The sequence below is a fragment of the Takifugu flavidus genome, chromosome 20, assembly GCF_003711565.1.
Source record: "Takifugu flavidus isolate HTHZ2018 chromosome 20, ASM371156v2, whole genome shotgun sequence".
NCBI lineage: Eukaryota > Metazoa > Chordata > Actinopteri > Tetraodontiformes > Tetraodontidae > Takifugu > Takifugu flavidus.
Window position 1 is genome coordinate 3,873,038 of NC_079539.1, and position 26,593 is coordinate 3,899,630.

General features: G+C 48.2%; 2 protein-coding genes and 1 long non-coding RNA gene across 4 annotated transcripts in view; 2 read left to right on the forward strand and 1 right to left on the reverse strand.

The window, feature by feature from the left end:
* Positions 1-6,067, reverse strand: part of LOC130517272 (netrin receptor UNC5D-like) — a 95,643-nt gene extending 89,576 nt beyond the window's left edge. The window contains exon 1 of one of the 2 annotated variants that reach the window (XM_057019045.1): positions 5,792-6,067. In XM_057019045.1, the coding sequence (XP_056875025.1) occupies positions 5,792-5,876 (85 nt within the window). In that variant the 5' untranslated portion in view covers positions 5,877-6,067. Of the gene's footprint in view, positions 1-5,640; positions 5,663-5,791 lie in introns of those variants that run through there. The other variant, XM_057019046.1, reaches the window with a different exon arrangement.
* LOC130517274 (uncharacterized) lies at positions 6,044-7,559 on the forward strand. The gene is made up of 2 exons (XR_008947676.1): positions 6,044-7,340; positions 7,470-7,559. It is a non-coding gene; the product is annotated as an uncharacterized LOC130517274 (long non-coding RNA).
* Positions 7,560-21,709: 14,150 nt separating this feature from the next.
* arid6 (AT-rich interaction domain 6) overlaps positions 21,710-26,593 on the forward strand; it is a 29,235-nt gene continuing 24,351 nt past the window's right edge. Inside the window, exon 1 of the mRNA XM_057018505.1 lies at positions 21,710-21,720. The gene's annotated coding sequence lies outside the window, so the exon portion shown is untranslated. The remainder of the gene's footprint in view (positions 21,721-26,593) is intronic.

Consider the following 26,593-nt stretch of genomic DNA (forward strand, 5'->3'; position numbering starts at 1 on the left):
ATTGGTCCCCTCAGAACCTCGGCGCACCCCAACTTCACGATCGCATGACTCCACTGAGCGAGCCGAGAGAATCTCTGCGTTCGCGCCGCTCAGCATCGATTACCTCGCTCTATCTCTGCAGTTTCTTGTTGGTTTTTTTTTTATTACCCAATTCCTCTTCACCTACAGATCGCCATCGGCCGAGTAAACCATACAAGGCAAGATAAAGAGGAGCAGACAGTGGAGAAAATGGCTGGAACAAATGGGAGATGACTCCGGCCTGCCTACTGGGTAATTGGGTTTGAGCCTCTTATTTTATCGGACTTGTTTTGGATAAAAGCTATAAAATGCCCCCACATGCAGAGAGGATAACTGCACATTAGCCGATCAGGAGATAACACCCAGAGGACGGAGCAGTCTTATTTTGACTCTCCGGTAGAGGAAAACCTACCGACTCCCCAACTTAACTTCCTGTAAACTTGAAAGCAATCGCGTGATTGAGCGCCAACAGAAGGCGCCGCCTCTCGGTAGCCTCCGCTCTCCATTTCCACATTCTAATTCAAGGCGTGCTCGTTTCAGACTGACATTTCAATTTCAGATGCTTCTACATCTCGGTGCTTTGAATGGGGCTCTTGTCATTACATGTGTACGCTCTGGTCGGAGACCATGACAGGTTGACAATTGCAATAGTCACGCGGCAGAAATGCTCTACATATCTCAGGCTAATGCATAATATTTTAAATCAGCAGCGTGAGTTTTGACAACGCCGCCGCGCTGCCGGGAAAACCTATTCATCACCGCAGGTTTACCGAACGGACGATAACCGCAGCTCGGAGAGAACAGCCTGTCGGCGGCTACGACGCTGGCTGCAAACTATTAAAAGTCTAATTCATAGGAGCTGGTTGAAATAAATGGAAAAAAGAGCATATAGTGTGGACGTGGATCACCGGAGAGCATTAGAAAGGTGATAATTGCACGTTTCAAATGAGCAAAAAGGTTTAAATATGGAAATGGAATGAGCGGAGTGACAACAGCAAGCTGCCGATTCAAAGTAAACCACAAAATGCACCAATAACCCGCCGCCACCTAACGCGTGTTCTAATAGGTCCTGGATGAGCGTGGAGCTGTAAAGCTCAGAAACAAACAGTCATCTGCTGAGGGGGAATAAAAAACCACGGCATCAGTGTTTATGACTATGTGGTGCAAAGAGATGACAATCATTAAAATGTAAAATAACGCCAGCGTTTCTTCTTCGGGGGCCTGAATAATGGACACGCGGGCTTTATAGATGCGCCCTTGTCTCCGGCTCCGCGCTCCGCTTGGTCTAAATCACCAAAGATGAAATGAAGTAGAAAGAGGCAGAGCTATTTATTGATCGTGTTGTCGGCTGTGAGGTGAAACAAAAGTAGCCTTTAAATGAATGTAGCCACATCGACGCGCGGCGTAGATGTTATCTGTCTTAATGACAAAGGGGAGTCCTTGGCTGAAGGGGAACCTCATCAAAGTCACGCACGCATAACCTTGCACCGGCGCCGGGAGAGCAACGGAACACACGCGCTCATGCTTATGGATAAACATTTAAATTCAAACGTTCAAGTCATTAACTACTGTCAACACGCAGGATTAGAGCAATGGCTCGGACGGGGGGGTGGGGGGGTCCATATTTTGTTTGCTCATCTCAAACTTTGCGGGTTCTCTGATGTCGATCTGATCGGACCTCAAGGAGAAAACTAAACGCTGCAATAAGGGTATCGACAGCACACGCCTCCGACGCGCCGCACCTGCTAACGAATGAGCGGCGGTAGATATGAAACCGATCCATAACCGCAGAAGAATGATGAGGCCATGACGGCTACAGAACAGCCCGCGTGATGGACGACCAAAACGCCGCCGCACAGAAAAGATCTTTGGCTCTTTTTTTGTACAGCGCAACAATTAAGCTAAAATTTAGTGTGTAAAAGGCAAATAAGCTACATGTTAGATTTTCGTTTTTAAAAAAAGTGTTAAAAATGCATCACTGCCTCTGAGAGTGTTAAATTCTTCACCTTTGTGCATCAGCGTCATGGTAACGACCACAGCGGTGCGGCGACATCACATCATGCTAGGTGGGGCGTCAACTCGAATGGAAAAATCTACCGTTTCTTCCTTGGTTATATGGTACCGGTACACCTCAGATCAGCGTTAATGCTGAGATCCGATGAACTAATCGATCATGAAGCAAAAATGTCTAAATGCGTTTACTTATGGGATGTTTTGGATCTATTTTCTCACTTGTCAAAGAGCGGATGAAGGACGACGTTCCCATCAGCATGCAGCGCACGGCGCTCGTGAACAAACACTAGTTTGTCCTACTTTTACGCTGAATTCATTAAATATGCATTCGTCTTTGATTATGCTTGAAATGAATCCATCAGGGAGTGCAGTGACAGGTGCTCGCCGTTAGTGACAAACCGCCGCCGCAGCTGCCGACGACGCGACGCGCTTCGGGGTTCCGGGCCGCGACCCCGTGATCAGTCTGTTTGTTGGATTCTGCGCCTCAAAAATATCCCAGAAAATTAGAGCGGAAGTAGAATTTGTCAGCGTGTTATTCAGGAAACAAGCGCGCGTTAGCGTCGGCGGCGCAGGCGTAACACGGTTTCCCTTCAGCCTGGTGCTGGAATGCGGCCTTTGTGGCGCCGCCCTTGAGCTGGTCAGTGAGGCATCAAACGGAGCGTTGTGAATGAGCCGTTATTCCCAAGGCTTCCCTTTCATCGTTATTAGAACCCACGTGAGCAGTGGCGCCTCTTAGCGAACAGGACTCTTCAAGGCTGTTGAGACGGGGCTGAGAGGCGAAGCCGCGGCAGCCCGATGAATTGGCGCCGTGACACACCCCATCGTTCCCGCAACCCGGAGAACGACTTTTGACAAATGACACGACCGTTGCTTCTATTGGGGCTGGACCTGCTTCTGTTTCAGAGCCGAGCTGATGAATCGGGTGTGTTTTCATTAAAAAGCATCTACTGCGTACATTTTTATCCCCACCGTCTCGCTTTGGACTTAATGGCGTTGGAGAGCCGCTTGAATGGAGGCGGGCAGGACGCCGTCCGCATACCAACGTTCTCGCCCAGAAACTGAAGCAAAAGTTCAATAATTAACTGGGCCTCATGTTTAAGCAGCTGAATAAATCTGGCTGCTATCAGCCAATGTGACGCCGTCCAGATGCCCAGGGGAGCCAATCAGAAACGTCCAAAAAACAAAATCTGGACGTTCGGATTGAAGATTCCAGAAAACCCCTCTGAAGTTGGCGTGGAAGCCGTATAATGAAAGCATTGTTTGGCTATTGCAGCAGATAATCAATCGTCCGTCTCCTGAGAGCATCGTGCGAAAATGCTTATCTGCTGAGCAGATTCTCAATATCCCACAGACGATAGAACGCTAGCGCCTCGCTCAGCGCTGCCGGCGGGTCCCGCGCAGCCTCTTCTCCCGCTTCATCGCCGCAATTAACAGGTTCAACTCCAGCTCCTTTTTTTAAAACTATTTTTAGGCTAATGTCCCCACTTCCCGTCTGTGGCGGCAGAGAGGAGCCGATGTCAGAGGAGGTCGGCGCGCTGGTGGGAAAAATGGGTCCCCTTTGAATAATTCAGGAGCGAATCCGGGCGAAGTGACCACGGCGCGTCCTCCCAAAGAACGGAAAACAAATGTGGACGGCCCGCCGTTGGGAGGGGATTCATCTTGTGTGAAATGTTGAATCAAAGCTGCAGCTTGAGAAAGAGGCTGGCAGTCATTTTTATGGGATAAATAAAACATGGCGGAGAGCTTTTTTTTCGCTTTTTAAACCCCTGTCGTTTGAGTCCTTGTAGCGTGTTGTGCCACAGATGCATGTCGCTGCCAGCAGGAGGTCCAGGCTGCAGCTCCCAGTCGCTCAGGGCCCGTCAAATCTGATTAAACCTCACCTCTTCAGTTCAAGCAAACTGGCGAAGAGCGGCGTCACCTTGTAGCCGCGCGGCTGCGGTTGTTGTCTGCGCTGTTCTTCCTTGACATTGTGGATGATAATTCAGAAGCAGGAAGGTCAACGCTGCGTTTGTCCTTTCTGACCTGCTGTATAATCATCAAAAGCTCAGCCAGGCTTTTTTCTAATAAGCTAATTTTACATTTTCCATCCCTACTTTGCATGTGAATAATGAGCAGGTTTGGTCCAGGCCGACAGATGGGTTTACTAATGTGTTGTGTCGGTGTCAACGTCAAGTACATTTATTGATTTAACCCCAATTCCGCCTTAAGTGGACAATTAGGACCCAACTATTGGTTCACATTTGGATGTATTTTAAAGAAAGACTGCAGGTGTTCTGTCACCAACCAAAGAACCCATATTCTCCACAACGAATCAGCACTTTTATGTTTAAAAATGCTCGCTCATACAGATATGAGCGCCAATAAACAGCTTGACGTAAGTTCTGTGCTATGGAATGTCATAAACTCCTAAAAAAGGTCCTAAAAGTAGCAATAACCCATTTCATCATGATTTATGGTAAACACTGAGATGTACTCAATTCGTCAGCAAGTCAAGTGAGGAAGCCGTCTGACAGCAGCCGGGAAAAAAGCAATAAAAAAATATATGAAATAGAAGGAAATGGAGATTATATGGTTTGCTCTTCTACTGTGAGGGCTCGTAAACGCCTGGTGGCGGAAACACAGTCGGCTGTTCCTGCACGGAGCAGTAAAATCAGAGGGAATAACCCAAAAACCACGGGCAGGAACTCCACCTACAACCACGTTCTGGACAGGTAAACAGGAAGTGACACATGGACACCGACTGATGCAGGCCACCGTGACTGCTGGGGTCCATGTTTTTTATTTTTTTTGGGGGGGGTGTACGACGCTCAACTCCAGCCTCGCCTGCAAGATTTCCATTATTCAGTCCAATTTTTTTGTGCATGTGCAGCCTGCCTTTAAAATTCCATCTGATTCCAGCGCTGCATTAAGGATTTGACTGTTGACACTGATGTTATTGAGGCACATAAATATTTATTTGGCCGCTTTGGCTGACAGCTGTCGCAGAGGCAGACCGCACTAAATCCTGCAAGTTGTATAACAACCCAAACCTGTTCAGCTCATACTGCATTCGCAGGCACATTTCACTTTCATGCATGCAAAAACACACCGCAGGCAGCCGCTTTCATGCAACGCTCCACGTGGAGATCTAACCTCAGAGGAAACGTTGGTCATATAAATATAATGCACACCGCATGCAGTATTGAAAGGTTGCTCTGGAATGCTTTCAGGGTAATGCTAAAGTAATGACAAATAGCTGAATCCCGTTGGAAAGTTTCCCCCGAAGATACAAAAGGCTCGATCTAATATTTATGCTATGCAAATATCCAAGATGAAGTTAATTTCAAAAAGAAAAAAAGTGGGAAAAAAATGAATGCGGGAATGAAAACCTCGGGGCTACTTGACTAATTGACTTGCAAATGCGCCTCTGTAACACTAGCATGTGAGCTAAATGGATGTCAATAGGTCAGGATGGCTGAACCGGAGCAAAGAGCAAAGATTTCAATATGACCCGGTCACACAGCAAAATGGAAACACTCTTTTGAGGCTTTTCTTAAAAACAACTGGCAGCATGACCCACCGCATGATGAAGAGAAAGTAACCAAAGTTGATCCATTAATGGAAACTTACCTCGCATTCAATTTAACTGGACACAATTCAAATTAAAGCTGGTTTTTAACAGTCAAACTTGGCCCGAAAACGCATCGCAAACAACCACTTTTCAGAGCCAAAGGAGGGTGCGTGTGCGCCGTGCGTGTCAGTGCGTGTGCGCCGTGCGTACCTCTTGCAAACGGAGTCGGGACTTGCGAAGCGAGAAGCAAAAGGACGCCAAAACTCGCGCAGCATCCCCCCGAAAACTGTCCCATCACTGCGCTGCTGCGTTGCCTCCCCGGCTGGTCTGGGGGGAGCGGCCGCGGCTCTCGAACATCGGCCCCCCTGGAGGCACCTCAGGAGCGGCTTCCTGTCCGGCTGCTGCGGTGGGTAGTGTCCGCCAGGAGAGGAGGGGAGAGCGGCGGACAGGAGAGCGGAGGCGCGTCACCTCCCCGAAAGGCGCTGAGCAGGGAGCACGAGGAGAGTGGCGCAGATCCGTGAGCGCACGAGAGAGGGAGAGAGAGAGCGCGCGAGAGGGAGAGAGGGAGAGAGAGAGAGAGAGAGAGAGAGAGAGAGAGACCTGTTGAGATACCGTCAAAGCGCGCGCGCGCCTCCAGAGCGCGCAATCAATTATCAATTAGGCTCTTGCGCCACGCGCCAGCCTGTCCTCGGCTGTTCGCTAATTAAGAATGTCCAAATTTTCTTTTTAACACATTTTCCACTTGGCTTTGTTCGTCGAATCTCATTCAAAGGAAATTCAGGACTAAAATACACATTCAACGGTGCGTCACGAGTAAACCCAGGTCTAAAAACTTCAGTATTTGTAAACTGAATATTTACTTTAATGTATAACAACTGTAGCTTATTACAGACTTACTTAAAATGTAATCAATAATGAATCCGCCAACGATGAGAGTGAAACTGAAAGGACTTAGATCGATTTTCCAATTTAAATGTACCCCACTAGGCGGCTCCAAAGCTCACTCGTTGTACTTTTAGACGGAATTGTGATGGATGTGTGCAATTTGAGGATGATCAAGACAGGGAACATTTGTGTTGTTGTCATTATCCCAAAGGCAAACGTTGGAGTATCACGTAAAAAAAACAGGGACACTGTGTTCTAAGTTCCGATGCAGGAAAAGATGAACGCGCGTGAGAACTGCCTCCACTGATGCTGCCACTCTTTCTTCCACGCGTCATTATCTGGCTGTTTCATCTCAGCCTCCTGACAGCTGTAAACATCGCTGTTTCAGTCCTGATAGAGGGGACCAGCTCTCGCCCCTGTCTGAAAATTATTCATCTGGACCTCTTTCCATTTTTCCCTTTTTCCTCCACTGCTGTTGTTCTGTTGTCGCCCCCTTATTTTCATCGTGTTTGCTTTGTAACCTCGACTTTTGCCTTTCAATCACAGCCGCTGCGCTCATCTTCCACTGAAACTAGCGGAGTTTATCTGCTCTCGCCTCTTCACAACAACAAGAATCATAATTCATAATTTATCTCTGCAAATTTTCCAGTCTGAAAATTCTTTTCTTCCTCTTGGGGCAGCTTAAAATGAGTTATTTGACACAAATTCTTGCCAACTCACATTTGAAGAAACTAATGGCTGGAGTTGATGCTTTAGGAAGTTTGTACTTTTGGAACAGTGCACCTCTCCCCGGTTGCAGCATATTAAGGTGTCGTCTCCTCGCATTGATCGGCCTGACCTTTGGAGACGGCCATCGGCCGACCGCAGGAGCAAGGTAAAGATTATTCCCAATGTAGGATTTCTTGTCACATAAATTCACCATATAGACTTTTTAAAATGTCAAAAATGGGATTTTTCGTGTAGAGGGAAGGAAATAACCAGTTCTCTGTTTCATTTTGAACAGATCCAGAGGTGAAACAGCCATCCGGTGCAGACACTTAAGCAAAAGCACCTCATCAGCTAAATCAACCAATAAAAGCACAGATGAACTGGCCTCTCAGCTCTGGTTTATAATGTGCTAATTATTGTTGCTGTATTAATGTCTAACACTTTCCCAGCTCGCTGGTTTTCACCTTCTTATGCAGCAGCGTCTTTAACTTCATAAAAGTTGCTGAATATGGAAAATAGTCCATTTAAATCGAGGGCTGAGCCAAGGTGATTACAATATCAATTTCATTTTGTAAGATTTACTTAAAACATGCTTTTATCTTAATTAAAATCAGCGACATCCTTTGGAGACACAGGTTCTGCACCACGTCTGGCTAAAGTCAGATTCCTGGATAGTTTTTGTTGATTTTCAGCTGCTCTCCAACCAAAAAAATTGCATAAAGAGTCACAGGATTTTTCTCAGGCTAATGCTACTGCTAATGCTTTCTCGGCTGGATCCGTCTCGCTTCTGACAAGAATACGTCAAACAGAACCGACCTGTCCTCTTCATCATTCTCACACGTGTAGACCCCAAATAGTCTCTCTGTGCACGATTGCTACAGTTAATGGATTCATCATAAACACATAACTTTTAATATTTAATCCCAGATCCTCACTCCATCAGGTCAATGTGCTATAAAGTCTCTGATTTCTATGACGAACGTAATGGTGGATGAAGATTAAATTGCAGAAATGCATCATTCACTTGACAGTCATGAGGATTCTGTCCACTGAGTCAACGTTGGGACATCTGATCGTGTTTAGAACCTGCTGCTATTTTGGTTTTTTTCACTTAAATAATTGAAGTGTGACCTCTGCGGACATAATTAGCCCATTGACCAAAGGGAGCGGTCCATTTCCTGGCGTTCTTGCCCGGGGTCATGCTGTCAGACAAGGTTAACTACCAGATAATACTTCTGAAGGGAGCCGTAAATGCAGCAGTATGTTTTTGGGGTGGCCTCGAGGCGGCTGACCCACCTCGCAGACCGTGAACGACGCAGCGGGCGCCTGTTCATTTATCTATTTTTTAAACAACAAAACAAAACCCAAAAAATGTTGTTGTCATTGTTGCCTCAAATAGGACAACTGGGAATATTTGTAACAGCAGTGAGAGCAATCCACGTGTTTTGCTGTGTTCTAGGAGAAATCCGAAGGAACTTTACTCTTTTTATATTCTGTTTTTAAAGTAAAAGGCTCGGGGGAATTCCATTACACTCAACGCTCGGCAGTAAAATCAGATTTCTGTGGGACTGTTCCATCAGCGGGTTTTATCTTTCTTCCCTGGACCAAAACAGCTCCTAACAGATGAGCGTTGGTACAGTCCAAACATCTAAAAATGTCCAAATCAGTAAAAGCAGAATTCTAAAGTCACACCTTTGGTGATGCTGATAAACCACTTCTTCACCTTTATACTTTCTTATCTTTTCAAACCTCCCACAAATCAAGAAAATATATTGTTTGCCTCTCAAAGTTATTCCTAACATGAGGAAATAAGCAGATTGTGCAACTCCAGTAAAAAATGTGGGGGAGATCTGCATCTTAGGCAATATATCAGCATTAAAAATGATACAGAAGGACTCAAATGATTCTTTCCACAGCCAACAACTGTGTCCTCTTACACTGGAACTCACATATATCCCTGAAAACGTGTCCTCCTTCCAATTAAAGGCATAAAAGTGGCTCCACTGTAGTTAATAAAGTAACATATTCTAGTACATATAATATATTCATAGTAACATAATATATAAATCACACAATAATCAAAGGACAGGACAGGAAAGGGAAGGGAGTATTACTATATTACTATTGGAAGGAGTCCAGCTGGTGCCGATAACAGCATTGGAGCCTGCCCCAGTTTTGCTGCTCGACCCATCAGGCGGAGCGGAACCCCGAGCCTCAGCGCCTGCATGGAAGAGATGTGAAGGAAATACAAAACAGGAAAAGAAAGCTGCAGGTTACGACCGAGCGTTTCCACCGGCGAGATGAAAAGTTCACCGCCACCGAGAACACCCGGCCGCCAGCTCGCAGCGGCGGTGAGTGACAGGCACAAATATCGCACCTTATTTCTGCTTTACATTGAAATGGGAGTGAGTACTGGAGCGCCATTGTGTATCGCCTGTGTGCATTTTATTCTTCCCCCGTCTGTCGGAGCAGTCACAGTCGTCCCTGGGCCTCAGCCGGGGAAAACAGAATGTCAGTCATTCGCTCCGACGAATGAATTTTTCAAAGCAAACAAATAAAAAAACGTTTTTATGAAAACAACACGTACATTTTGCTGAGTGTGCAGCGGCGCCCTGGTACCGCACAACAAAATCAGACGAGCGGCTCAAGATTTAGCATTCACTTAGCTGCCAAGCGTCATCGGAAATCTGTATTCTGGTCCGACCCGAGCGGCACTGGTGAAGACTTAGCCCACTCATCTATACAGACGTTGCTTGGAGACATATGGACAAGCTACACTGGAAAAACACTGGAAACAAAACTCTCCCCCCCAGTTTCTAGAAAAGCCACGCAGCCTTCTCTGTTTTCTCCCAAGTTCTTGATCTAAAAGTCTTATTGATGTTAAACTCTCTTGACTCCAGCAGCCATAATCACCAGCAGAGAAGGGGATGACATATTATAATGGTAAAAAGGTACAACGCGTTGCAGGAATGTAAAAAATAGTGATCGTAAGCCTTTAAGCGTGCCCAACGTGATAAAAGAAAGTAAATAAATTAGCATTTGCTTCAGGATGAGATACGGTCTTAATTCCTCTTAAGGAAGTGAGGGAATTTGCAGGAGAAAAGTGGCGAGAATAGCAGCAGCGAGTGAAAAACACTTCTTCTTGTCATTCAGCTATAAGTGCTTGTGTAATATACCGCATGCACACGCTGATACGGGGATAATTGACCTCGCTTGACAATTTGCTATTGTTCCTGTCGGCTTTGAGGAAAATTCTCCAAACGCTGCCATTCTTCTTCCAAAAGAAAGGATCAGGTGTCTAATTCATCTATGGGGCTATAAAACTATATAAAAAAGCAATTATTAAACCAATGGTAAAAAACAAACCTTAATGGTTTCTTAATTGAATATAAATCACATAAAGGACACGCGTTGCATCAGCCTCGGTGACGTAAGAGATGCAAATGTGGTCCAAAATGCGATGAACGTGTGTCCCGTGTGTACAGTTCTCTATATGAACGTAATGCGAGCTCAAATTGGTGGAAACGTGTGTGGTAATTAAACAATCACAGGCAACAGTGGGTGGTAATCTGGAAGTGGGAGTAGATGGCAAAATCCTATTGTTGGTGACAGCACCGGAGAACACCGACACACAATAGCAAAGAAAGGAGCCGCTTGTAGTCCCGGATCCTGTGTGGGAGGCACACGGCCACCTCGCCTGGTTTCCATACATGACAACAAATATGGATTTAAGGCGACCTAAAGTTATTCCCCAGGCAGATTGTGTTCCTGTTTAGGCTGAATACATTTGCATTCAAGTCGTTTAGCTTTTTCTTCCCTGTTCACGTTTCCTTTCTACTCATTCAAAATGCCCCTCCTGCCAACACTCAACATAAAAACACGCCACGGAGAAACCTGATATATTCACAGCTGCGTAAATGATGTCCGGGATCACGGTCGTTCCTACGGGAAAAGCTTCCACCACCTCTTCACCTCCGCGTCGCGATAATTGAATTTCTATATAGATATTTTCAATATCTGCTCAAATCAAAGCCCACTGACTTTACACTCACCAGTGTCTTTTAAGTTAAACAGGACTGACATTCAGATAGAAAAAGAGAGAGAGAGAGTGTGAGCGAGAGAGTGTCATTTTTTGATGAGGCAGCAAACACACACTAAGCGCAGCAGGATATCGGCGACCGCCGTGCCCTCATAAACACAACGCGATTATGCCGAAGACACAATCGAACCAACGTGTCCTTGCTTCTCTCCGCGATGCCTTCATGGCCTTCAGGCAAAAACAGCACATAAAAAAGCAGAAAGAGAATGACACAGGAGCACGGCGTGGGTGGTTTTAGCTGTCTAAACACGGCTTATTTACCAAGCGCACGGCACAAGCAGCATAAAGCTCAGCAAAGGTCCTTCTGGCTTCGCAAACTGATGGGCGGCAACGCAGGATCCATCAACTAATAACAGCGGCACCTATTTAGCTGCTGGAAGTCAGAAACGCCGTTGCAGGGGTGAAGAAAAAATAGCAGCAGGAAATCACTTTAAGTGATTTTTAGTTTAGGAACTTGTGGGCATTCCTACGGTCAGTAATAATGGAAAAAGCCTTCCCAAATTTGTCTCTATGGTGGAGACAAATTTAGGAGAGGTGTACCACATGTGTGTGAATGTGTGTGTGTGTGTCTGGAAGCAGGACACTCATGGTGCAACACAAAGAGCCAATACCCAGGAGCAACGGGCTCCAGCTTCAGAGAGCCATCTCGGTGACAGGTCTGGGGTCCGCGGAGCTAATCAGGCCCCTGGGACACGCTCTCAGGCAGCAGTTCTTGTTGCTGCTCCTCCTGGATTCTCTACACATAAGGGCAAAGGAGGAGAAAGTCAGGCTGAAGGTCTTCCTGGTCCCCCTCGTCGATTGGCCGCCTCTGGTTAGCTGCTGACTGCACTAATTCACGAGCTGTTATGCACGAGGAGATAAAGCTGACAGCCTTTCCTTACGTGCAGACAGTCTCATGTCTTGTGAAATATGCTATCACAGAGACGCCGTAACAGCCTGACCATTAAAGCAATATTATATTAAGCCACTGAAGCATGTCTAACACGTTCCTTTACTCTATTAAGGGGCTCTGACGGCAACAAATAAAGATTTCAGGAGGTTTTTGATTGTTGCTGATAAAACATCATCAGTATTCAGACGTGGCGGACCGCGGGGACACTCGGGCTCCGCCGCTGATGCTTGGATTTTCTCAGCATCAAGGATGCAGGGGAATAGAATCAGCCTGAAGATCCTACGCTCCCTCAGCACACCGGCACTTGTAGGTGCGTCAGTACATCCGTATATATGCTAATACGAGAGGGATACGTATATCTGCTGCATCAGCGTGAGGAAGGACGTTTTTCCAAGAAAAGTAGAGGAAAAAGAAGCCACTCGGAATAATTTACAGATCGCCGAACTTTGCTAATCAAGTTTGTCTGCAGGGAACCACCTCTTGTTGTGTTTTATTGGACTCAAATGTCAAAAGAAGATTCCGCCAAAGCCTCTGCCCTCAGGCTTCTGACAATCATGCAAAGGTGAAGACAAACTGTCTTTGGTTATTGGTACATTGCTCCCCCCCAGGGATCAGTGTATCTGCCAATCAGCGCTTTAAAAAAAAAAAAGTATCGATCTGCAGTTCTTCTGAAAGTGGTGGATGTTGGCAGTTGCTGCAGTCGTGCTCGTATATCCGACCCCGCATAGATGGAATTAAATCCAATTAAATATGGCTTCCATTTTAGTATGCACGCTGCAAGCCTGGTGCTCTTTCAACAATACAGATTCAGTAAAACGGATGAGACACTCCAAAAAAGACCCATGCGAGCACAAGGTTGCCTCTTAGTCTCGTCTAATCCCCCCCAGGCTGCTGGGAAATCGGTCTTATCAACTATATACAGCTCTTAGGGGGCTTGTCTGGTGGCACTTTGTTGCAGGAGTTATTTCATTTATTGTCGCGCCACGCTATGATCAATAAAAATGTGCATTCGATAGATTACAGCGTCCGCCCCACCCCAGGGGTCAGTCCTAACCCCCACCGCCCTCGGCTGTTCGGGGAGTGAGAGGTCCAGCTCGTTTAAACCCATTTAATGCTTTTCATTGTATGAAAGGGCTGACAGTCATAGAGACGTGAACTCTGTGTGTGTGTGTGTGTGTGTATGTGTGTGTGTGTGTTGTGTGTGTGTGTGTGTGTGTGTGTGTGTGTGTGTGTGTGTGTAGGTTAGAATTAGGTTTAGTTTAAGGTTAAGATAAGGGCTGGGGGGTTAGTTGGGAAAGGAAGGAGGTGGAGAATGTATTAGGTCTATGAAAGTCCTCACAAAGATAGAAGTACCTTGTGTGAAACAAATCAAACTAGCAGCACTGCCTGCTAAGCTACACACGCTGCACATCTTGAAGCAGTATAAAGATGCCACGGAACAAAGTTCACATCACACGTCAACTCCTCCGAGACCAATTATCCGCCCCCCCACCCCCCATTTCGTCTCATTTCCAAACAAAGCGCAGTAAAACGGCATGAAGCCGGGTTCATACGTACGAGGGAGCGCGTGTTGGGCTTTGAAACGCGAGGAAAAGCACTGACGCCATGACAGATGTATTATTCACTCCATGTATGTTTCATTACATACGTGTTATGTGACTTCAACTCGTGGTGCAATCAAAGTTTAAAATGACCAAAAAAAAAAATCTTTCATGCTAAATAACTTTTTTCCAGCAGTTGAGAGCGCAGAGCTCCACACATATGGATCAAATGCAGGGTCTCCGATCCACTCAAGCCCCACGACTCGGGTGTTTTGCCGAGGAACAAAAAAATCTTTGGCCCTTCATCTATCAGCCATGAGCTGCACAGCCAGAGACGCCCTCCCCCCCCCCGTTCCCCCCGTTCCCCCCGTTCCCCCCACCCCACCTCCATCAATCAGCCTCTCGCTTTGCCCGCAGCGAAGCACAGAGTCAAATCAAACAGGTGTAAGACATTAGTAAAAAAAAACAAAAAAACAAAGGAGGAGAAGATTGTTGCGTGAAAATGTGAAAAAAGATACAGAAACCATCCCGGGGGGGGGGGGCGGACGCGTAAAGACGATTTGATGATTTCAGATCATAGCAGGGCTCTTGTTCCAAACTGTACAAGACAGTCTTTCATTCACGATGTCTGGGGAAGAAAGAACTGCATTACCCACAATCCTCTGTCATCACCAGGTACCTTGTGAAGAAGAAGATGGCTGAACGTGAGGGAACAAAAGGGGCAACCAAGGTTGTGCATTAAATGTAACTATTTCACATGAGTATAGATCAAAGCACAATTATGGTTCTCCTCTTCGTGGCTTCGCACGCCATCCATCCACGATGGCCATGTCATGGCGGCCACCACCGGGTGGCGGCGGTGGCGGCAGGGTCAGGTTCTCTGGACAACATTCAGCACCAGCAGGAGGATCCGTCAACAGGAGCAGACGCTGTCAGAAAGGACAGAGAGCCCAGACCTGCCAGGAGGCAGCTGAGCCGCTTTCTGCTGTGCGTGACAGGAAGCTGGAAGAGGAGCTGTGGGAGCAGCTGCAGCCTGGCAGCCGGAAGGCTGCGGAGACCAGGAGGAGCCAAAAATCCCAACACGGATGACGGCAAACGGTCGGAACACGGCAAATCCACGTGTTCTTTTAAAAAGGATTATTGTCTCATCCCCAATAATAATACTAATAAGTCAGTCCTGCACAGTGGGAGGAGTGTGATTGTGTGCGTCGTCATGGGAACCGCAGCTTATAGCTTTGACATGTAAACAAGAGGAATATATCATCACATTAACAGCATCAAATCCCCATTTCATTAGGCAATCACCTTGAGACAACAGAAGCCAACAATCAGCTGATGCTGGCGGGCGGGCTCTGAGGAGGAAGAAAACAACCCGCCGCTCGCTCCGTTATTCAGCCGGGGAGGGAAGCTGGGGCTCGGATCAATCAATTAGATCCAGCCATCATCTCAGTATCTCAGTGGGAGATCCTCTCTGATGGATCTACTCGCATCGACTGACATTCTACCTCAAAAACGGGGCTCGCTCGCTGCTGCGTCTCCCACATGTGGTGAACAGTGAGCAGAGAGGGAGGGCGAGGAAAGGGGAGCTGGCAAAGTCTCTGCTGCTTTAGTCCGGGCGACATCCACCGGGATCACAAATATCTTAGAAAATAGGTTATTTTCGCTGACATAAAATCTTCCTTCCCAGAAACCACTGGGAAGCTGGCATGATTGTAAAACTTTACAAAGAAGAGAAATTTCTGTCTATCTTTCATGAAAGGAAAAAGGAGCTGCACTACCCACAATCCTTTGTGATAGCAACATGGGCGATGATGGAAGATGCTGGGGTCTACCGGGGGGGTGGTGGTCCAACCGGTGCAGATAAGCTAAGAATTTACTTTATTTCTGATTTCACAAGGTTTTTTCACAAGGACACCGCAGAGGTCCAAATGTCCACATCAACGTCCGGACCTTTTCATTAAAATGTCTGTTTACAGCGGACGTCCCGGACGGCCCGACACGATTCCCCCTCCAAAACTAATTACTGATGACACACTATCACAAGGACAGGAATCGCAAAGTTTGGACGGTTAATCAGACAGATAAAAATCGTTACACGGGGGACAACCTGTGAGACACGACTTCTTTAACGATTTGGATGTTTACGATGCAGAACTGTTAACAGATCTGATTTAGGTTAAATATGATGTGACCTTAATTTTGCCCCGACCGTCACCGTACGTGAGGATAATTGACCCTTTCTTCCCATGCAGAGCAGGTGGCGTCGCGTAAAGCGGGCCGGCGATAACGTTAGCCGGCGAAGCGAGCTAAGCTGGTCTCAGAGCTGAAGCTTTGAGGGATAAGAATCAGCCATCAGCCAGATCCTGCCTTCAGCTCTCGGTCTTGTTGGTCAGCAGACGTGATGGAGGAATCGTAATGAGAGGAGGCTCAACGCTGGTTTTAGGTTTTATTATCACGTCAGGGCTGTGCAAATGTGCCAAATTGCCTGTAAAAATCTTACTTTCATTCACAGATAGAAGCTGATTGTCGATTTGGTTTGCAAACGCCCGGCGACAGAACCTGTGGTCCGGAACTCTGAAGGTTCCTCTTTGAGAGCAAAGTGGCAGTCGAGGAGAGGCGTCGCTGTCATCAACGCTGCTGCCACCTCTCCAACCCCGTTTGCCCCATCATCTGCTCGTCCTCCAGGTGCTCGCCCACGTTCGGTTTCCTGATGGTCTCATTCCCTTGTTCACGAGGGTTCCTTCCCTTTTTTCCCCTCCCTGTTTCATTGCGTTGCAGACTGAAACACCACAGATGGGCCCTCATCAGTCTCACTGCGTGTCTCCACAAAACGGAACTTTGGAGATTTCATCCATGTTGGTTCCAAGAAACTAAAGCTACAAGGGTCCATGGTTTGGAAAGACGCAGCGGTCTATAAGCTCTCACAGCTGACACATTACGCTGACCTGAGGTCCATAAAAAGTTCCTCCAGATTCAAACTCAGCCATCGGCAGAAGAGGGAAGAGAAGCTGGTGAGCGTGCTGCTGGGAGAAGCTCGCCTCCAGTTAGCGGACCCAAGGACCCACCTGCAGATGCAAAGCAGAGACATCTGAAGGACTCTCAGGCTGGCAGATGCACGATTCTCAGGTCGGACACGACCCAATCTGAATGGTTTTGGCCTGAATCCTGAGAAAAACACAGGCGGAAAAAAGATATTTATTCCTAACACGTTGTTCTCTAGCATATGAACTCAAACACACTGCTTGGTCCATATATTCAGGAGGCTACATAAACTCTTCCCTCAGCATCCAGACAAATGAAGCAGCCCCGGAGGACCGTGCGCATTGCCATCATTATTTTCGCGACTACATTAGCACACTAGCAGGTTGCCCTGCTGCTTTGACCCCCCAGTTCCCCCCTCTTTGCTCCATGGTGCCGCGTTAACCAATCCAGTTTGTCCCTCCCCCCGACCGAGCCGGTTTAATTAAATCCAGGGGCTTTAACGCGGTCATGAATTTCAAAGCGCGCGGGGATCCGTGTATGCATATGCCAAAAAACCCTACACCACCTTGACACGGCCGACTAAACGTTTGATCGTCACGAGTTGATATTCATGCGGCGCACGCCGGAGGTCCGAGAATCTCATATTCTTCATTATTCTGATACCCATCGGTGTGCATATTAATGGCAGGGCTCCTCAGATAGACTGTACTACACATCTTTATCAGATTTCTTTAATCCCTTTTCTCCTCTCAGGTGCTTAAACTGGCCACGTAATTAATTCACTCAATGTATAGAAGACAAGGCGATCAGTCAGTGCGGACGACAATAAGATTGATTCAGTCCTTCCCGCATTAAGTGGCGGCTGAATATCCTCTGATGAAACTGTTAACAGGCGCTGGGAGAGTCCCGGGATAATAAATGACCACAGACCCTTTGAGTGCATCTATTATATCTGATCCGAGGGGGGACGTATACAGCAGGCATGCTGTCCTGAAACCTGAGCCTCACTCGTTGCCATGGCGGCCTGTGCGTTTCCTCCATCGGCGGGAAATTTCAGCCCGCTCCGAACTGTCGGGCGAGGGCTAAAAGATGGATAGAGCTGAAAATTACACCTCCTCTGCTGTTTCGGCGGAGCCATTTGCATAAAAATCCCGGAGCAATCATGTGGGCAGGAGGACGACACCCACAATATTTTTGCTCAGAGTCATTTGCTAGCTTATTCCGGGGTAGAAAAAAAAGAACCCACCACGAGCTCGCAATTCATCAGCTGCGATAAGGGAGAGCGTGGCCGGTGATGCATGGGGTGTCTCCTGTGATAAACAGGCGCGTGTTTACACAAACGTTTGTCTCTGCAGGACGTTTTGGGTTGAGCGTGCGGCATCTCAAGCAGGGCTGATCTGCGCTGGGAGGACCACGTGTCGGCCACATGCATGCGGAGGCCCCCCACCCAGCCTGGGTGCTTTTGATGCATGCTTAATTAACCCACCTCCAGCCCCTGACTGGTAATTTTCATTAACGTGGCGAGGATCTCATCTTCGCCGGCTCTTGACAGCAGGCGCAAGGCCACCCTCTCCCTTATCAGGCTTTTTTGTGTTGTTTTTAACTTAATTTCTGCATTACCACGGCCCCCAGGGGCTTCTATTTTTCATCAGCTAATGTATTTTATAAGAAGGGAGAGTTATTTTGTATTCAGCGCTTTAAAGATTCAGCTGAGGACATTTAATATGTCTTTGAATTGCTCTGACAACTGTGCGTCTACACTAATTGCGTATAGGAATCTATTTTTTATACCAAATGCTCACTCGGTTTGACGTTCCCATTACTGTTTTACTGGCTGCGCGGTTGAATCTATACAGTGAATAATAGTGTGCTTGTTCAAATTTCACAGATGAAGATGCAACGACTAACAATAGCTGCGTCGTAATCACCCCAAACAAAAATATAAATGAGACATGGCTCTCCTCTGTACGTGAGAAGCAGCCGGCAGGCGTGCAGGTCGTCAATATGTCTGGAAGTTGCTCCATATCTCCACAACAACCACCTAGTATCGCTAGCTGTTAGCCGCTGCGTTTCGAAACACGACGCTCTGACTTCCGGAGTCTTATCTCGGATTCTCTTTCAAATTACAGACGCGCACGTGTCCTGATTTCCACGTCCTTTCTTCTAAAAGGCTGCGCGTGTCCGCACCCACTGGTGGGCCGAGAGCGCCGTGTTTTGATAGGAGAGCGGGATAACGTTGATGTTAGCCATCAATAAAAAATGGCACCATCTGCTCTCCTCGCTGTGCCAGTGCTGAATATGTTTACCTCGGCGCTCCCGTGATGGACAGCTTTTCAATATTCCGCCTTAGAATAACCGAACTGGGGGGGGGGGGCGCCGGGAGGGTAATTCTCCAGGAGCAGTGACACAACGCGATAGCTGACCCTCGCACGATCGATAGCATCACGGGAGCGGGCCTCTAACATCCACCTCTGGTCTGCTTGGTTTAACTTAAAATTCGATTAATCAACACAGCGGTTAATTGATTTGGGGGGGGCTAAGGAGACCACCGCTACTGGAATAAGAAGGGTTTTGGGGGTGTGCAGATCAGTTTCTACTGGTCTGCTTTACAGATGACGGAAAGAGTCGGAAAGTCATTAGCTGCTACAAATTTAGCATGCTCGCAGACATAAATAAGGTGCTAATTAAACAAGTCTGAGCTGATTAAATGTGCGTTTTTCTTCTCAAGGAAGCGAGTTTGTCGCTTCTTTTATTCATAGTGTTTGTGCTAAAGAGTGTGGAGAGCACAGACTAACGGCAGCAGCGCCATAAATATTTGTCATATTCTTCCCGTGGTGGGTGAACGTGCCGCAGAGCTCGTGGGCATTTCAGTGTTTTGGGTGGTTTTAATGAACAGATTCATGAGGTTTTGGAGGGAAGCGAAGGCCAGCCTGTTAGCGAGCAGCAAGCGTTCCTCCTGGAATTACGCCGGCTACCTTCTTAATCAATAATAATTATTCAACAACGAAGATGATTCCAGCGGCGTGCGCGTCTTTCGATTGAGAGCCGGCTGTCAACACAAACTCCACTCGCTGTGTCACAGCCGATTAGCATTAGCGCACATTCTGCCGTCTGCTCGGTGCCAAGTTTGTTCCAGCCGACACCGACGACTCTGTGAGCCGCAGATTCTACGTATTAGCTGTTTGTAGGTGCGAGCCATTGTTGCCTCAAGTTTTAAATTCAAACACACCCAATGATGATGATGATGATGATGATGATGGGAGACTGGAGTTTCTTTACAGCCACTTAAAACTGAACCCATTTAAATAATGTCTCTATATTTCCGTTTCTTTTATTTCCATTCCTTCTATTCAGACAGGGCTGATTTGATTTTATAGAAAATCCCACGACGGACCCCAACCCCTGCTGCAATAAGTGCGTCTGATTTTCCACTTCTGAATGGTGGAATAATGGAGGTGTGATTCATCACGGATGTAAAAAGGCTCCACAATTTAGGCCAAGAAGCAGAAAATGTATGCATAATGTGGGGAAAATGGAGGGCCACGTGCTACATGGAGCCCACAGAGAGGACATCAGAACCGTGTTTTAAGGCTTCTGGTACCAGCAGACATAACCAGAACCTCCCTTCAGATGACGGGCTGCTAGCGTGCAAAGATATGAACCAGTAGTTTATTCTATATGTGCAGTAGAAGAGTATGTTTAATCTACTCTCTCTATAGGTTTTAATAATTGATATGAGCATGTATGTAGCATGATGGGGGGACAGGATTCAACCCTGCAGGCTAATACACACATACACAGCAGTACTGCTTTGAAACAAACACAAACATTTTTGAAAATCTCCTCACGAACCTTAAAGTCTATATTTGCACAAGGTTCCCAAAGTTAGCGCTGATGCTTAATTCTTCGCTGGCCAAGGTGACCACACCTGTATGGAGCTATCATACAGCAGGTATCGAGTCACCAAACGTATCTATATCAGCCTCTCCTGTCCCTCCCCCGGTCTTTATTTGAGGCTAATGGCACATTGAGGTAAAGGACCATTAGCCGGCTCCCTGGACTATAGCCGCGCCTATTATAGCACTTGGGTATAGCTTTCTCCAGTAGGCTAACCTTACTTTATCACTGCTTACCCAAGACCTTTCCCAGAAGGTCAGGCTTTTCTAATGACTCGTGACTTGAGTCATGAGGAGGAGAGAAATAGTGAATGGAGAAAAGAGCCTTTAGAGGGAGACGGGATAGACGGGCCAAGAATGAAAAGCGAGGAAGGGGGAAATGAAGAGGGCGCGGTAAAGGTTAATGCCGGTGGAAAGGACTGTATCACAGGGACAATAACGGCTCTGATGCAGACACGCCGCGTAATTGGCCTGTTTAGCACTCGCAGGATCCCTGATTTAATCAGGGGAGGAATTCAGGAGGCTAGCTAAAGATGTTAAAGTGGAATCCTGTCGCGCACTTGAAGTTGCGATTGTGTGATTATGCAATCGGCGAGCTGATTTTTGGCGCGACCACGAGGGTCTTGGGGGACAGGGACGAAGCGTAATGGCGTGTTTCAGGTCTTGACCGCCACTTGGGGGGTAACAACTCAAAGACTGTGCAATTTAGAGTCTTCAGGACACTTTAAAATAGGGTTGAATTGAAACCGCTCCTTTCGGAATGAGGTAAAGATCTTCCCCAGCGCTCCGACGACCCGCTCCCTCCACCGCCGCCGTTTCAAAATGGCAGCGTTTAAACAACATCTAGAGTTTTCTGAGCAATATTTGTGCAGCTCCAGCCCCCTGCTGAGGGCCTCTCCCCCCGCAGCCTCTCCGACCGGCCGTTTCCACGGGAGACCTGGGCTGCAGCTGCGTCCAGGCTCCTTTCAAAGGCGGGTGAAGCGATTTCTCGGCGGCTGCTCGTCCTATAAAAGCAGCAGGTTTTATTTCTAATTGTCAACAACTTTGCAGGAATCAGCAGCATGATTTGGGTTTTAAATGGGGGGGTTAAACCGCCGCCCTGACGGCTTCTCTGGAGCTCTGAAAGGAGGAAGAGCGAGGAATTCCTGCACCTCTCTGGTCTCGATCCTGCATTGGTGTTATTTCCGGAACCCAAAAGGGGGGTGGGCTCTCCTCGCCGCCACCTCTCAACTATAATATTTCCATACGTGAACCTGGACCAAACCCTCGGTTCTGCCCGCCTCGGTCGGCACCAGGATGTCACAGATCGGTTATTTCCGTGTCTTTGCATCGCTCTGAAAATGGAAATGCAGATAAATGCGGCCCAACCAGAACGGAAGCTCCTCGGCGCCTCAGTTGCAGCAGCAGACGAATTCTCCCACTATTAACTTAACGACGCCGCGCGAGGGGGGGGGGGACCTCAGATATAAAGATGAATCACTTCATCGGCTAATGTCCCGTCAGGAGGCTTCCTCGTCCTCCTGCGTCTAGTTATTCCACACACGGCCGCCTGGAAGACACCTCTGGCGCATGCGCAAAGCCGGGGGGGGGGCGTCATAACTCATTGGGGCCGGGACACCGGGGGGACGGCGGGGCCCAGGCACGAGACATCTGTGCAGAAGACACAGCAGAGGACTGTGTTCCGGGAAATGTGAGAGCCATCAGTGCGTTTACAGGGGGGGGCTTATCAGCCGGGGGGCAGCGGTCCGCCACGTATCACACCTCCCTCGGTCCAGCACACGGGGCCCCCAATTATTGACTAAATGGAAAAGCGATAAGCTGAGGAAAGGTGTATTGGAAATGTGAAAAGGAATATTTTCTTACACGGGACGCGGCGGGTTGATGCCGTCATGACGGGAAATAGTTGCATTCTAATCAGAGGAAGGCGCGGCGCGTCCGGCGTGAACAAACCCCCGGCTCTGCTGATGCTTCCTGTATCCTCCCCGAGTTCCGGAGACCAGCAGAGGGAGAGGATTATCTTTAAATGGAAGGGGAAAGTGGCAGAATTCATAATATTGCATTAGGTGTGTGTGTGTGTGTGTAAAGCTGCTTCATGGTTGAAGCAACATGTTGGAAAAGACTGTTTGTGCACGAGAACTCTGTCAGCTTTTGGAAGCTGCATCGTTCTAAATCTCCCTTTCGGCTCCAACATCCGCATTAGATGCGTTAAATGAACAAATCTAAAATAAATAATAAATGTCCCGCCTCCAGGCGCAGGTGAAGCAGCAGATTTCCACCGCAGACCTCACGGAGCGCTGGTGCCATCACTCTGTCCTGCAGGGCTGCGGGAGAGCTGCAGAACTGGTGATTTCATTTCCCTCCCCACATCCAGGGGGGCAATGAAATAAACCCGACGCCCCATATCTGGAAAACAATGAGAAAACAGCAGCGCGAGGCGGTACATGCACGGGGCACCGGTGCCTTCAACTACAAAATCAAACCGCGACCCACGAAGGCTTCAAATTGGCATATGAAGCCCAGCGGGGGGGTTGGACGGGAGGGGGGGCAGAAGCAATATCAGCGCAGGAATGTTGACGACGCATCAGAGGGCACTGATGGAAACCTGAGTGACATTTTTGTAGTGAGGCAAAAGGAAGCCGTGACACGTTTGACAAGCAAACACCGGCCCCCAAGGAGACGCACGCGGGGGAGGACGGCGTGTACGGGCGTGGTCACGGCCGTCCCCCTCTGCCGAGCGCGATGGTGGGTGCAAGATTTAAATGTGAGAGCGGCTCAGGCCCTCATCCATCACGTCGAACCTTCCTCTGCCAACAGCTCCTCTCACCTGCAGCATCCATCACGCGCCGCTGCCTGATAGCTGAGCGCGCATCCGTTTCTCTGTATCACAGCAGCTGACATCTGTCATATATTCACACTATAGGAATAAAGACGTACCCTTGAGCAAGGCACCGAACCCCCAGCTGCTCACGTGGGGCCCCGCGGCTCCTGTCTGGGATAGGCTCCTCCCCGTGACCCCCAAACCTTAAATATTGTGTCTGCTGCCGCTATTTAAGCTAACGCTAATGCCTCTCTTGGTGGGCTCATTACTATAGAATGGAAATGCACGTACAGCTGGGATCCATATAGAGGCGTGCTGCTTCCTGTGATTGGTCCAAAAAGGAGCAGGTTTGGGGGCCCGTTTGGCCCCTTTTCTACCTTTTTGCTCCCGTTTTTGCTCTTGCAGATGTGACAGCTGCTGTGGCAAATTGGAATTGATTGGAGCCTCGGCTAAAATGTCTCAGGTTGTGACCCCTGGAGCTCTAACCTGCTTCCCGTGTTGGTATTCTGCTCCCGTCTGCCAGCGGAGGCTCCCGCAGCCTGAATCGGATCAGGTTTATTCAGCTCTGCGTTTTTTTCTGGGAGCAGTTTTTGAAACCTCTTTCCTCTTCTTCGCCACCGTCATCGCAATGTTACGTAGCCTTCGGTAATTTCTCCAGAGTTGACCGACGCCCCTCGAGCTGGAAGGGCGTCGCCTCCACAGGAGCCTCGCGACCCCAGAGCTTCACCACCATTTTATCCCAGCTTATTTTTATCTGTTCGCTCTCTTTTCTCTCCTGGAACGTCACACCTGAGGCCCCCGCAATGGTCCAGAAGCAAGTCGGCAGCTTGCTTATTCCCAGGCGGCGATAAGGGCGGGGATAAGCGATGTGACGTTTCCAGGCGTGAAATTTTCTCCACCCTTTGAACTGATACGGCCGCTTCCTCCTCATCCCTCTCTGCTCTTGCCCCAACATTTGGATTCTCCTCCCTTTGCGTGTGATGTGAATGTGACCCGCATTTTTTTTCCGGTTAGCATTTAGCTCGTCTCTCTCGCTCCGGGCGGGTCAATATTGCTCACATAGTCAATACTTTCCCATGTCACACCACTAGGGGGCAGCGTGTCACGGCAGAAGACGTCGCTGCCGCTGCAAGGCACGTGTGCAGGTGCCTCCCGCTTCGGAAATCAATCAAATCAATCATAGAAACGGAGGTTGGGATGTTTCTGGGAATATCCATCTTCTGGTTCTCCCTAGAGGGGTTGAGGAGGGCCGGACAACGTGCACCCTCCACACAGGAATACCCCGGAATACCCTGGGAATGGAACTTCTGTGTAGGGGCCACAGGTTAACCGTCGTCCCCCTGAAAACCCTCTCGTGACCAGATTTGACCCGACGGGTGGATCTGCTGGAACAGGCGCACGCGTTGGTGGTCAGAGCGGAGGAGGCGATGGAGGCGACGCACGAACACCTTTTTCCTCACAGCTTCCCTGCAGATTCCCACGCCAGCACAGACGACACAGCCAGCGGCGACGGCGTGCGTAAACATCCAGCGACGCCGCTCCCAGCGCTGCTGTTTCTGTTGTTCGTGGAGCCCCCAGGGCCACGAGGCGCCGTTCATAAAACATCTGGGGCAACTTTGGGGGGGGCAGAGGCAGGCGAAGCAATTTAAAAGCTGAAATGAGAAACACAGTTACTGGGGGGAGGAAGTGATGATGTGCATGAGTGGGGGCGTTTGACCCGAGTGCAGGTGGAGGCAGAGGAGCCTTTTAGACAGCAGACGTTGACGATCAGTGTTAAATCTGCTTTAACGGGGGGGGGGGATCCTTGAGCCGCTGTGCCATCTGACACCCCCCCCACCACCACCCCACCCCTCCACGGCAAACACGCAAAACCAGGCTCAAATACTGAAAACGTATAACTGCCGCAGGAGTTTAGATTTAGATTTTAATGCATTTGTGCCAACACAACAGCGGCGAGCCCGGTGATATTTTACTCTGCCAACAGGTGTGTGTGTGTGTGTGTGTGTTTGTGTTTGTGTGTGCGTGTGTGTGTGTGTGTGTGTGTGTGTGTGTGTGTGTGTGTGTGTGTGAGGAAACGTCACACATGTACAGCAATGATGGATGGGAGCTGCCCCTGCATACTAATGAGTGAGGTGAACTTATTAATATTTATCCTCCATCCATCCCTTTCCGTTCACTGCTTATTCCTAATTAGCATCACGGCTAACCCGTAACTGGGGACACACCCCGGACTGGTCTCCAGGCCATCACACTGCCCCCTAAAGGGTTAGCGGCACCGGTACACATAACTGGAAATTACTCACATTATTTTATTAATTTTGTGTTTACATTTCTATCAAAGTTGGACTTTAAGCCGCTCGTCAATCGTGTGCCAGCCCAGCGAAACCCCCCCCCCTCCGTAGCATTAATTAAAGATGGAATCTCTCCGGCGGCCTTTGTGGGCGCCGAGACCAGGTGTCATTCATCCCTGTCGACATTTTGCGCAGCGGACTTTGGGAGAGGTAATTGGAATCAGGGAGGGTTCAAAAGGCAGAAGGCCGTGAGATCAGCGTCCGTGGCGGCGGTGTTAGCTTTGCTGGCGTGTGCTTGATTTTTACAGAACAAGTGTCGTCATGTTCAGATATTTGGGATTTATGCTGTTTTATGCTGGAAACTTGCTCTCTTTCCTATCTAAAGTACTCAAATTCACTTCAGATGGTTCTTAGTTTATTTTAATTGATGCTTTTTTTTATCCCGAACATTGAATCGATGGTAGTTTAGACTGCTATTATTGGAACGCAGCTCTTGCTAGCATAAATAAAACATGTAAACAGCCTTCCTTCTGGCCTGAAAACTAGGCGTTGTAAATTAATTACAAATGGGGAGTTGAATTTAGAGTTCATTACCCTTACTGCAAAATGTCAAAGGTAATAGTTTAGCGCTCGCTAACATTAGCATTCACATCGGAGTCACAAAAGGAACTTTCTCTCGAGCACTAAAACACTAAACAAAAAAGCAAAAAAACAACTTTATGGGGGAAAATGGAAATTGTAGCATCTTGCTGACGCACTCCTCCTCGCCGCGGATCCAGCCAGCAGTCACACGCATGGTCGATGATGTCTGAGCGTTAATATCCTGTTTCGTGACTGAAAACCTCCTCGACAGTTTGCACACACCTGCCTCCTGACGGGCCGTTTGTTTGTTATGCTAAT